At 48.4% G+C, this 12,294-nt stretch overlaps 1 protein-coding gene across 1 annotated transcript; it reads left to right on the top strand.

Annotated features, from left to right (window-relative positions):
• The first annotated feature begins 8,593 nt into the window (after positions 1 to 8,593).
• LOC143357945 (uncharacterized) lies at positions 8,594 to 11,824 on the top strand. Its single transcript, XM_076794674.1, has 3 exons — positions 8,594 to 8,850; positions 9,530 to 9,705; positions 11,430 to 11,824. The coding sequence occupies exons 1-3, from the start codon at positions 8,594 to 8,596 to the stop codon at positions 11,822 to 11,824; spliced, it is 828 nt and encodes a 275-aa protein (XP_076650789.1).
• Positions 11,825 to 12,294: the final 470 nt, after the last annotated feature.

Genomic DNA, 12,294 nt, shown 5'->3' with positions numbered 1-12,294 from the left:
TTTCTTAGGAGTTCCATTAATGTAAACTGTCTCCCCACCACCCTCCCCGCCCACCTTCGTCCTCTTTCGTCCCTATTGTCCCCCCTTCTCCTTTCTTCTTCCCCTTCCACCGCCTTCCTTTCCTCGAGATCGATTCACGGATCGTCGGAGGACCCGAAGAACGCCTCGATGACGATGCGGATCGTTTCGAGAACCCGCTCGAACCCTCCCGAGATCGTCCCGCTGGAGAGGATATATTTATTGTTTATTTATCACGATTGAATAGTAAGCGGGCCAGCCCGCGGCCCGATGTAAATAATTAACGTATCGTTAATCGTCAAGGTGTGCGTGGACACGAGTAATATAGAATGGACAGACGGAGTCACAATCAAAACATAGAGGCTAGTCGCAACGCTTCCGTTCGAGCTTAAGAAAGAATCGTTGTCGCGGCTACGACGCGCGCACTATGGTACAACACATACCCCCGCAAATCCCCATCCACCCCCGTATCATCGCAGCTGAACACCATCTAGTCCAGTACGGTTCAAAACGAACTCCTTTGGAACAGCTCTCAATATTTTGTAATACCGACGATATCAGTCAAATACATTTTTTATAAAAAAGAAAAAATACAATCGCATTCGTTCATTCATTCAACAGTTCAATCATTGCGGCGGCGGATGAAGTCTCCGGGCGAGCTCGCCTAACCGCGCGTTCAAGTCTCGAGCGTGGCCGCCTAATCGGGCGTTCGAGTCTCCGCAGTCGCGCTCGTTTAACCGCGCATTTGGAATTATAGTAAGCTGAACGATCGATGAAGCTTCTGTTACCGCAATCGCTTCATCGTCCATTGGACCCTATAGAATTATATTTATTGTCATTCCATTGCACTTAAAAAATGGGTGAATATTGCTAAGTTAAAATCAGAAGAATTCGACTTTACCTCCGCTCAAACTCTTTCACACATTCATTTTTTCATTCTGCATATCTGAAGGTTTTCAATTCTAAAATGAAGTCTTCAGTGGAGAAGACAGTGGTATACAGTGTGATACTTTTTCGTTTTAAATTCTGTAGCGACCCATACGATAAAATTAACCTTCCCTAGGGTAAAATTAATTTCAGACTCGTTCCGCCACCGGAATTTTTGCATTTTCGGCGGAGTAAGTTTCGCGGACGGTTCAAGGAACGGCCGAAAATCCTCGCGAAAAGAGAAATCACGCTCGGGCCGGCGACTTTCCAGCGTTCCAGGAACCTCCGAAACGGTTTCTTTTTTCGCTGTTTCACCGGCGAAATTTCAAGTGGCCGCGGCCTCGAAACCGGCCTAGCCGTGGTCAGATCCGAACCGACGAGATGGAAAATGGCCGGACGAAGCGTGTCGGACGGGAACTGTGCTCCGGCCGAGGGGAAAGTGCACCGGCCAGGTGCACATCCGGTCCGCGTTTGCGCATCGTTCTTGCGGATCGTGCGTCTGCACGGCGCGGCGCGGCGCGGCGCGGCGAAGGTCGAGAGGCCGAGGCTCGCGTTCGTCATTCCGAATCGGGTCGCGGTGACGGATATTCTACTAAATCTTCCGCGAACGATGTCCTTTAGTCCCAGATAGAAGGAAAACGAGCGGCTGGAAAGGAGGTTGACGCAAAATTGCCGGTTTCTTTCGTCCGGCGAGCGCCGCGCCGCGCCGCGCCGCTGACGCCGATAAAAATGATTTTTGCATCGCCGTTTCTGGGCCAGCCCCGGCGCGCAATGATTAGCGAAACAGGAACGAATCGACGATGAATCGGCCGACGTTTGTTAGTCCCCCGACGGCCCGCGGCGATTAATCAACTAACGCTGATTGAGCTGTTGATAGCCGGTGACCCAGTTAGCAGCGCGAGATGTGTATTGAGTCGACGCATAAATTTGTCGCGAATTTCAGGCCGACGAAAATAGATCCTGGAACGATCGCAGTCGACGGATGTTTTATTTATAGCTCGTAAAGCTCCCCGAGAAACACCGGAATGAAATAGCTAAAGCTCGATCGGCTGGAACGCGGCTTTCGGTTGTTTCCATGCAACCCCCCGCGCTACTTCTTCCTTTAGAATTTTCGGAGAAAGAAAATTGATATTGTTCGCATAACTGTATTAGGTATAAAGGTTAAAGTCAACGAAACTGGTTAACACGTGGAATTTGTCGGAGTCGAATGAGGTAATGAACTTCCCCCACCATCCGCCGCGAAAGTTCATTCAGAACGAAACAATTCTCGTAGTTGAACATTTGGATAAAAGCGATGTTTATTCATGAACCGTTGCAGATTCGCAGTCGCTTTCGGTGTTCATTTAAATACCGGTGCATTTTCTCCGCGGGTCCCAATTAACACTCCGCTGGTTTTTATGAATATAATTGACTCTCCTCAACATAATTATCCGCCATAGTGAACAGGCCAGTAGGAACTGCACGCAGATTCTTTATAGTCGAACTCGCCGCAATTATTCTCAATTAAAACAGTTTCGCGTGTGGTCGTAAAAATCACAATCATGCACGCAACTACGTTATGAATCACGACGTTTATTCGCTGTAAACGCGGAAAAGCCTCGCAGTTGTTAAAGCGTGCACGTTTAACGAGACGATAGTTACTTTCCTTGAGGGAAGACTGCTTTCGGACACTGTCAACGTTCGGTCAATGATTTTCCACGGTTGACAGTTGACAGTGTCGTGGTTGGCAGTCCGATCGGGATGTAGAGAGGATCGTTAACGATCGTTACGAGGCGCGGGCGATCGTAAACGGATAGAACGAAGGTGAAACGAATCTGGAGTGGAGGCGCGCGAGTGTCACGGCTCGTTAACGTTCGTCGGGCGACAGGATCGCGAGGGATCCCGGGGGGAAAAAAGGCCAGGGAATTATTTTGAAAGGAAGAGGAGACTTTCGTTAGTGGCAAAGCCGTGCGGCCAGGGACACGGTGCATTAATCGCGAGGCGGTGTTCGCTCGACGAACAACCGGGCTCTTTTATCTCGACAAAACCTGAAGAGCGTCCTCCACTTGCCGGGGACGTCGACATAAATTTCGCAACCTGAATATTTCATTCCGCGACCCGCGCGAACGGGGACGGATCCCCGGTTAATTCCGTGATCGGAAAAGAAAAATCGGTCTTTCGAGAATTTTTTAACGGAGTACTTTGCATCCGGAGAAAATGGAAATTTATCTTTTGTAGTGGGTTTCAGAATGAAACTGTCAGTGAAGCAGTATCTTAAGTAAATGTCTATTTTATTCTTCTCACACGATTAGAAGATTTTTAAAAAGTGGAGACGCACGAGTCTCCTGTGAATTATTCACCGTGCCTATGAAAAGTTTTGTCGCATGAATAGAATCCGTAATCACAAGGAAGCTCTTATTAATAGCCCCCGTCGAATGACACCCTTCCATTTTTCAGAGTCGGTTTAACAGAATTAGAAAACGTGAACCGTGGACACCGAGAAAGTTCGGGGTAATTATAAAACGGCGAGGCGCGGGTAAGTCGTCGTCGACGTCCGAATGTCGTGCAAAACGCGGGCAGAAAAATCGGGCAAGTCCATTAAAAATTACGGTGCATAGCGCGGTGCATAAACCGCGAGAGTGCAAGGCCCCCGGCGCGGTGGTCTCGAGGTAAGAAAAATGGGCGCGCTGAAAATTGGCGCTGCGCCCGTCGCCACGGATCCGGCAGGCGGCTGAATAGATGGTTTCTTCGGGTTCACAAAAGCGGGATTTCACCGTGCTCGTATAACGCGAGAGAGCGTCTACTTTGGTGCTCCGACGGTGATTCGCTCCTCTGTCTCTCGTTATTAGAGAGTCGTAAACCGAACAAGTGTCCCGGGGGGCCTCCTCCGAACGAACAGACGGACGGACGGACGGACGACGAGCGCTGGTTCGCTCGTATCTAAATCTCGGTACGGTTCTCACGTCACCGATTAGTTACCCAGGCAGTTTCTCATGCGTCACTGGGTTACTGGATTCTCCCTGTTCGCTCGTTCGGTTGCCTAGTGCCTTATTAGCCGCATACCAGCCGCTCGATAGTTGTTAATGTCAGCGTGGACACCGGCCGAGGGCCGGCTGCTTCTATCGCGCCGTTCCTTCCGTGCCCGATACACGTGATTTCAATCGACTCGTACACGCTGCGTAAAATCTGGTAAAAGCGCGACACGGATTCCTGCCACCGCGATCCGACCTTTTCCGGGCTGATCGACGATTCGCCGCCGTTTCCTTCCACGTTCGATCAACGTGGACATCGCGCCTATATTTGAAAGACTCTTTACAAAATTTAGAAAATTTTTACTATTTAATATCCTGCGAGATTGATGAATATAATATAAAATTATGTGGGAACCTCGGGAAGATCTTACGGACAGATATGCTTGAGGATCGTACGAGGCATAAATGTCAATTAGTCGTGCACACGTAGCTTCTCTAGGATTTGTGTGTCACAGCTGCACGAGACACCTCGGGCTCGATTAATGAGCCTCGAAAGCCAGGAAAAGGAGGGAGCAAGAGAAAAACGTAACGGTTTAATCAGATTCATCCTAAAAGAGTCGAGAAGATTCCCGTCTATTCAGAATGTCAAGGTGCAGAAGGCGCTTGCGTGTCTCTCACGCGGCGTCATTGTCCCTTGATCACGCACGCCGTGTCTCTCGGTCGTTGCGGCTACGCCTCGAGCTTCACGGCGGGCGCGTTTCGAAACAATCGGCCCAACGACCGTTACTCTTTCTCATCGCGTCGTATCGCGTCGCACCGACTGCGTTTTCATCCGGCACGTTCGCCCAGCTGGCTCGAAGCGTCATCGTCGTGGATCTATCTCGGCTCTTGATCGCGAGTCGTCGGAGCACGAGACCTAATTGAAGACGACGAGAAGGCACTATGCTCTTTGCGAGCATCTTCTCTGCAACAGGTTTGCATCGATGACAATCTGACGGCGGTTCCGGCGTGCCACACGTGCACCGAACTTTCGATGAGTATTTCGACTTTCGGCGACTTTCTTGATCGGCCGAAAGTGTGCTGCCGCGTCTGCTCCTCTCTTCGGCGAGCTCTTCTGCTGTGATTCGAACGGGCTCTAGCCTCGATCGAGCTCTTATAGACTCGTTTTGCCAATTTTTTTGGTAAGCTTCGAAGCCATTTTGTAGTTACCGAAAGTTTCATTTCTATACGATCTAGGAACAAGGTTTCTATTCTATGAAAATAGGAACAACACTGAAAATTAAATTCTACTTCGCTCCTGGCGTTTCTAAAATTTACCTGCAGAAGTAGAGGCGCCGCAGAAAAATAAATTCCTTTTTATTCCATTATCTTCGAACTCGTTAAAAGTCTGAGGCCAAGGAAAATCAAGTTCCACCAACTTTCGTTTTTCTATCTTCAAAGTTCTAGCTTTATTAAGTTTTATTCTTCTGCAGCATTTTTTAAACATTCGTCTACAAAAGTGGAGCTACCACAGAAAGTTAAATTGTACGCGTTTCCGTTGCATGACAGTCGATAAACATAGGATTGTCACAGGACGTCACTAGCTGCTTGACACTCGTCCATGAAAATGATGCTGCTGCAGGAAGTCAGTTTCTAGTTCACTCCAGTTTCTTGACTATAAATTTCATTCAACTGTATCGTGGACCTTGCACATTTTATTGCAGGCTATGTTGATAATTTATAGAATTTAATACAATATATGCTGGATTCTTCACTTCTGCGTTTCGTTTATGTAAATGGAAATGGCACAGGAATTTAAATTGTACTTTGTTCTAATCTCTCGACAGTCCGGAACAATGGGACTGCCATAAGTCAGTTTCCAGTTCACTGTAAAAGTACGAAGACCACGAGAAATGAATTTGTTCTTTACTCCTGCTTCTCGAATCTCGTTAATAAAAATGTAAACGGCACAGGACAATTAAATTGCGCTTTACTATAGTCTCTCGACAATCTGCAATAATGGGACGGTCGCAAATCAGTTTCTAGTTCACTCGCAGAAGTAAGAACACTGGGAGAAACGAATTTGTTCTTCGCTGCAGTTACTCGGTGCTCGTTGATAAAAATGCAAACGGCACATTTTCCAACAATGGTCTATCACAAATCAGTTCCCAGTTCACTATAAACGTAAGAGTACCGCGAGAAGTTCTGCTCTTCTCGGAGCCCGTTCATAAAAATGTGAAAAATGGTACAGAAAAATTAGACCGTTTCTCAGTCGTTCCTGAATGGGTATGAGGCATTTAGCGTTCCTCGTTTCGCTTTTGTTCCTAGCTGTCTGCGAACGCGTGTACAGGTATGTCGTAGCGTCAGGTGGATGATTTCGCCCGGGGCGACGTTCGCTCTCTTGCGGACCGGCGATCTTGATCCCCGAAACGAGGCGGGACGGAGAGCCTTCTCTCACGATCCTGAAGAAAGAGAGAGAGAGAGAGAGAGAGAGAGAGAGAGAGAGAGAAAGAGCGAGACGAGGACACCGGCATGAAAAAAGGGGAATGGACCGAGCGGAGATGAAGACAGGTGGCGAGAGAGATAGGGAAGCCGAAATTGAACGCCCGACGCTCGACCCAGTTGTAAATGGGTGAGCGACCCCGTTCCCGAGATAATATCTCGCGTCCATCATCTACCGACGAATTTTTCCTCGCTGAAACCACCTGTGACAATTAATGGCCAACGATCTCGTCACGGCGACACAATGTTGCCTTTCTCAGCTGTCCTGGATCAACTAATTTATTTAATTCGCCCGGCACCGTCCCTGCTTACACGAAATCGTAGGTGAAAGGTAGCTAATTGATCCACGTTTGCTAGAGAGACCTCCTCGAGGGGAGGTCCTCGAACCTGACAGCTAAAATCAATCTTCTTCAATCGTTCATACCGATCACACTGCGGATTTTAATATTTGCAAACTTTTTAAAATCGCTGAACAGAGAATCTTTTATCTATCATAATTAATACAGAAGATTTCTACTTTCCATAAAAACGATTTATAAATGTAATGGTTACAAACTTCTGCCTCTCTCTCTCTGCAATTATTTGTCGTTGCTCGATGCATCTAATTGAAAACATAACTAAAAGACTGTGAACCATTGACTTGAAACTAGAAAATGTAGATAGCATAAGAAAATATGTAAACTCCAAGACCATGTAGCCAACAATTTGCATAAACGTCCAACCAGGCCGTCTCGAACCAGTAAAGTCTAGCAAGCAATTAAACAAAACTGTTCGATTTCTAAACCAGCTGAGCGGCCAAACAAAGCGAACGATTGCATTATATTTTCTCGCTCCGGTGACTTGAACGCGTGGCAAAGAAGCATCTCCGGTTTGCGCGTTAAGTAACTCCGAGCGTAGAGAGTCTTTAAAAATGAAAATCGCCTCGCCAAAGCAAAACGAAGCCTGGGAACAGGTTGGACAAGCCCTTCTTTCCTTCCGGAGAAACCGACCGGCCGATCGAACGGAGAGAAAAGTCGTCGGTCGCGACCCGCGGTTGCATCCGCTGACTGACTATCTTCTGTCTTTTATCGTAACTGTTAATTATCATGTTTCCTGTCCGAGCGAGAATGGACGAAAACACAAATTCGTGCGATCTTGTTATAGGAGTTCAGATTAGGACGCGAAAAAACTGGAAAGCCTAGGAAAAGGATTTTTTGGTACCTTGTCGAATCTCAGAGCCACACGGTCATACCTCTACTAAATGTAGCGCCAGTCAAAAAATCAGGAGCTCCGTGAAAATTGATAAACTGGTAGAAAAGAATATAGAGAAGTGATCAACAGAGCCATAAAATTTTATCTGACACGTGCAGTATCTTGTTTACCACATCTTGCGCAGAGCTTTAAAACTCGAGAGTGATTATTTTTGCACCGACCATAAACTAGCGGAGGATACAGGGGGTCAGGCGAAGTCGTGCGAGAAATCACAAGGGAGCCGTCTGTTAGCGTTCCCCACGATCCGCGCAAGTAGATTTCCCTCATTGAATCCCATTCGAGCGATCAGAGGGGGGCTCCCTTCTACCATGGGACCTTAATGGTGGCCCGAAGTAGGTCTGTCGTGGAAAGAGGGAAACGAGGAGGCTCGTCAGGGAAGAGGAGGACGAGCGAAGAAGGCGAAGAAAATGCAAGTGCGTCCCTCTCCTATTTTCCCAGAGGCTTTCCGGGCCCGCCGAAAACGTGGGGGCCTTCGTTTAGAGGACATGCCCCCCCGAAGGAGAGGGCTGGCCGAAAGGGAGAGGAGGACCCCGTCGAAGAGTAGTGGGCCCCCGTGCAACTCCAGTTTCGCAGGATCAAGGAGTGGGGGGGCCCCGGGGACCGTGCAAAGAGGCTCCGTTGGTGGGAAACGAGCGAACGGCAGGAGAGTGACGGAGAAAGAGAGAGCACGCGCGCGCACCAAGCGAACGCGAACTCTCGGTGGCCCGTGGCTCTGTCGGGTCTCCCCTTCGTGCGATACTTCGGTATAAAAGCAATGCAACCTCTTTTGGATGTAACACACGAGGTTCGATCGACGCATCCCGGCGTCCACGTTCACCAAGGCACCCGTAACACAGCGGACAACCAGCCAGCTGGTCTAGTCCCCATAACATCGAAGACGCCGGTTACCCTCGCACTTCGTTTACGGCTTCTCGGTGGTGATTCGGTAGACTGCTGATCCGATCTGCCTACTGGGAACAACAAACATGAACAAGTACACTGTGACCGTTCTGTGGCTACTACCGGTGTTCGCCGCGGCGCTCTCGATCATCGACAAACCCGGACCGGAGAAGGACCTGATGGCCACCATCTACAGCGACTGCCTCAAGAAGGAGTCCATCAACTGCATCAAGTACAAAGTATTCTCCTACGTGGACAAGATGCTCGCCGACAAAGAGGATATCACGCTCACCGAGGGCATCACCGTTGTCAAAACGACGAACGCCGAGGAAGGCGCGCCGAGGTCCGTTTGCTTGTGACTCGAATCGATCTGCATCGCATTGACCCCTTGCTCCGCGTCTAATTTGCATCCGATGCAGTTAGAGATCGCCTTTCGATCATACTCTCCTGGAAGAGACCCAAAATTTCTACCGTTTGCACCGGTATACTTTGTTGCTAATTTAAATTGTCGAGAACGCGGAAGTTGAATTCTGTTTGATAGAATATCGTACGTGTTCGTAGTAGAGTTTTAGCATCGTAGAACAAGGAGATAGGCCTCACTATGGTCTCTCTGCTCAAAGAAAACACCTGGAACACGCTCATTAGTATAATAACTGTCACCCCACTCCTGCTACTTCGGGAACTATTCTGGGAAGTAAGAGTGGAGCGAACAGCTGTTATGACTGCAAGTGTATTTCTACTGTCTTTCATATGTTTATAGTTTTTCTTTTGCCATTACTTTTTTATTTTTACTGTCTTTTACATTTTTATTTGAACTGTATTTCGTTGTCGATTATCTCAGACTTGCAACACAGGAGTACAGTGAACAAATATCACGAGTAAAAGCATACCTCAAGTGTCTCTTTCCGAGAAATAGATCACTCTTCGTTGCAGATTGTTTCGTTTGCGATTTAGTTAAAGTTTGATCGAGTTCGATGGAGGGGTGGATAATTTTGAATGTTTAATAAACCGTGATTTTGCAGGTCCATCGAGTCCAGCGACCTCGAGACGCTACTCTTCGACAGACTCGGAAGATTCCTGAAGACGCACACGGTCAAGGTTGACCTCAAGGGAACCGACATCCTCGGGGCCATTGAATCAGCAGGCCGCAGCTTCGAGGACTTCACCGACAACGCTGTCGAAAGCCGAGGCAAAAAGAGTGAGTATGAACAACGAAACCAAAAAATCAGTGTGATCTTCTAGTCCGAGAAGTACTGCGTCCTCTCAAACCATTTCTGATACTCCAAATAATCAACCAGTGCACAGATTGGTTTTGTAAGGTCCACGAATTGAATCGTTTTGATTTTCTTTAAAAATCAACTCTTAGAATTCCTCGATGAATTGTTGTTTTACTATTAGTAGTTCTTGCATGCGGCTACTCAAACATGAATTTCTGATACTCCAAATATAATTAACGGTTTGGGTCTGTGAACTCCACGAATTGAATTTGTACTGTTTTAATGTTCTTTAAAATTCTCGATGTTCCTTGTTGGAGATAATTGTATGCGCCATAGAACAATGGAGTAAAAAATTTATATTCCTAGCCGGTGAGCCGGAGGATTAACCAAATTGAGTATATCACGGGAAGAAGGACGAGGAACGGTTCCTATTCATTAGGCGAATCGTACACCGAGGTCTCCCCAGTTCCCATGACCCAGACCGCTGAGACTCGGGCGCTGATTCTCCCGCGAACGAAACGAGGAACAGTCTCTCGCGCGGTAAATTAAGCCGCTTTATTAAAGCAATCGGGCAATTACGCGGCGGTAATTAACGCTGGTACATCCGATAACCGGAATTCACGCGGCGTCGCGCGCGGCGGGCTCTATTCAACGACGCCGATGACGATGATTCCGGGGAAGCTGAGAGACGTTGACCCACTGAGGAACTGGTTCCGCTTCCCCTTGAAACACCTCGGGCAACGAGGAGAACGATTACGAGCGTGGAACAGAGACAGACAGACGCCTCTCGAGATCTCCCGCCGCGCGAGATTTTTGACATACTTTCCATCCCGTGCACACGGGGTACGTCGCCGTTGACCTTCACCTATTCCACTTATCGAGATATCCTCTGAGAAAGGTCGGGTCGCGAGCTCTTCGACGGTAGAATCCTGTGAAGATTTCTTCCCCGTGGAAAATCGCATGGTTGCTTCACGAACATTTCCATGGTTTCTTCTTTTCTCCTACTCTCTGGAACTCGTTTATGAGAATGGAAACGGCACAGAAATTTGAATAGCACTTTGTACCAGTCTCTTGATATCTTATAACAATGGGCCCGTCAGAAATCAATTTCCAGTTCATTATAAAAAAATACTATAACGATACATTCTTTCCGCGACGGTTCCTCTCTTTCAGAGAGAACACCTTTTTAAAGATGTAAATGGTACAGAAAAATGAACTCGTTTCTCAATGACAGTTTCTTAAATGGGCCTGCAAACGCGTGTACAGCTTTTTGACATACTTTCCATCCCGCGAACATGGAGAATGTCGCCGTTGACCCTCGCCTATTCCACTTTTCGAGATTCCCTCCGAGAAAGGTCGAGTCAAGAGATTTTCGACGGTGAATTCCTCTGGCGAGGATTTCTTCCTCGTGGGAAGAACGTTGGCTGTCTCGCGAGGATGTCCACGGTGTACCGTGGCGATCGTAATCGGTGAGAAATCGCGGCTACGGTACGCCGACCCTGTGCCCGGCTGAGCGGCAAATTAGCCATGAAGACTATGCTCGGGACCGTCAACCTGTCGCTTCCGTGCAATCGATACTCGGACAACGGTTCCCGAACAGAACAGCGGCGTCCTTGTCGCACTATTATAGTCAATTTTCCCTCGGTTCGAAACTATCTCCGATACCGAAATGCCACGAGTCTAATCGTACTGTAAAAAATTGCAGAGAAAGCCCAGAAGATCCTGGGCCCGCTCATGGCGGCCATGGCGCTGAAGGCTGCAGCCCTACTGCCCTTGGCCCTCGGTGCGATCGCCGCAATCGCTGGTAAAGCATTGTTGGTCGGCAAGATTGCCCTTGTCATCTCCGCGATCATCGGGCTGAAGAAGTTGCTGAGCTCGAGCGGGAAGCACGTGACGTACGAGGTCGTCTCGCATCCTCATCACAGCAGCAGCCACGTAGTCAGCCACGACGAGGGACACGGCGGTGGTGGTTACGGCGGCGGTGGCGCTGACTATGGCGGCGGTTACTCCGGCGGCAGCGGTCATGGATGGGCCAGGAGCCTGCCCCAGGACGCCCACGACTTGGCCTATCGCGCCCATCAACCACAACCGCAAGCATGAAGCGGCTAGACACGATTTCGACCTCCTCCACTTTCGCCCACCTTCGTTCTTCATCTTCCTCCTTCTTCCTTCCTTCTCTTCTCTCGAACGTCTATTTATTTGTTCCTATCGATTACCTTCCTCCCGACTGTCTTCATTCTAGACTGACTTTCTTCTAGATTGTCTCCTTCTGTACTGTCTCTCATCTTCCTGTCCATTCCCATCCACGAACCAGTGCCTCGTCGAGATACTCGTTCCATGTATAGCATTACTACTCGAGCCTTATTATTTATTTCCCTGCGGCTAACACGACTTAGTATTTATTTAATTACTCGTCCCCGTGTGCTATTTTGTTACTGCCCTTCCCACGGTTGTTCTTTTGTAATAAAGAGATGACGTGCGCCGTCCCGGCGTCCAGTCCCAAAGAAAACCGTATCGCAAGCCACCCTAAGTAGCATCTAACACCGTCTCAGCACCGCAGTGCTCGCCTA

The sequence above is a fragment of the Halictus rubicundus genome, chromosome 10, assembly GCF_050948215.1.
Source record: "Halictus rubicundus isolate RS-2024b chromosome 10, iyHalRubi1_principal, whole genome shotgun sequence".
NCBI lineage: Eukaryota > Metazoa > Arthropoda > Insecta > Hymenoptera > Halictidae > Halictus > Halictus rubicundus.
The sequence above is the reverse complement of the archived record's forward strand: the minus strand, read 5'-3'. Positions and strand labels throughout refer to the sequence as shown.

Coding starts and splice junctions, on each gene's coding strand:
- LOC143357945 (XM_076794674.1), top strand. CDS start 8,594: ATGAACAAGTACACTGTGACCGTTCTGTGGCTACTACCGGTGTTCGCC. Junction 8,851..9,529: donor GCCGAGGAAGGCGCGCCGAG/GTCCGTTTGCTT, acceptor GTGATTTTGCAG/GTCCATCGAGTCCAGCGACC. Junction 9,706..11,429: donor CGAAAGCCGAGGCAAAAAGA/GTGAGTATGAAC, acceptor AAAAAATTGCAG/AGAAAGCCCAGAAGATCCTG.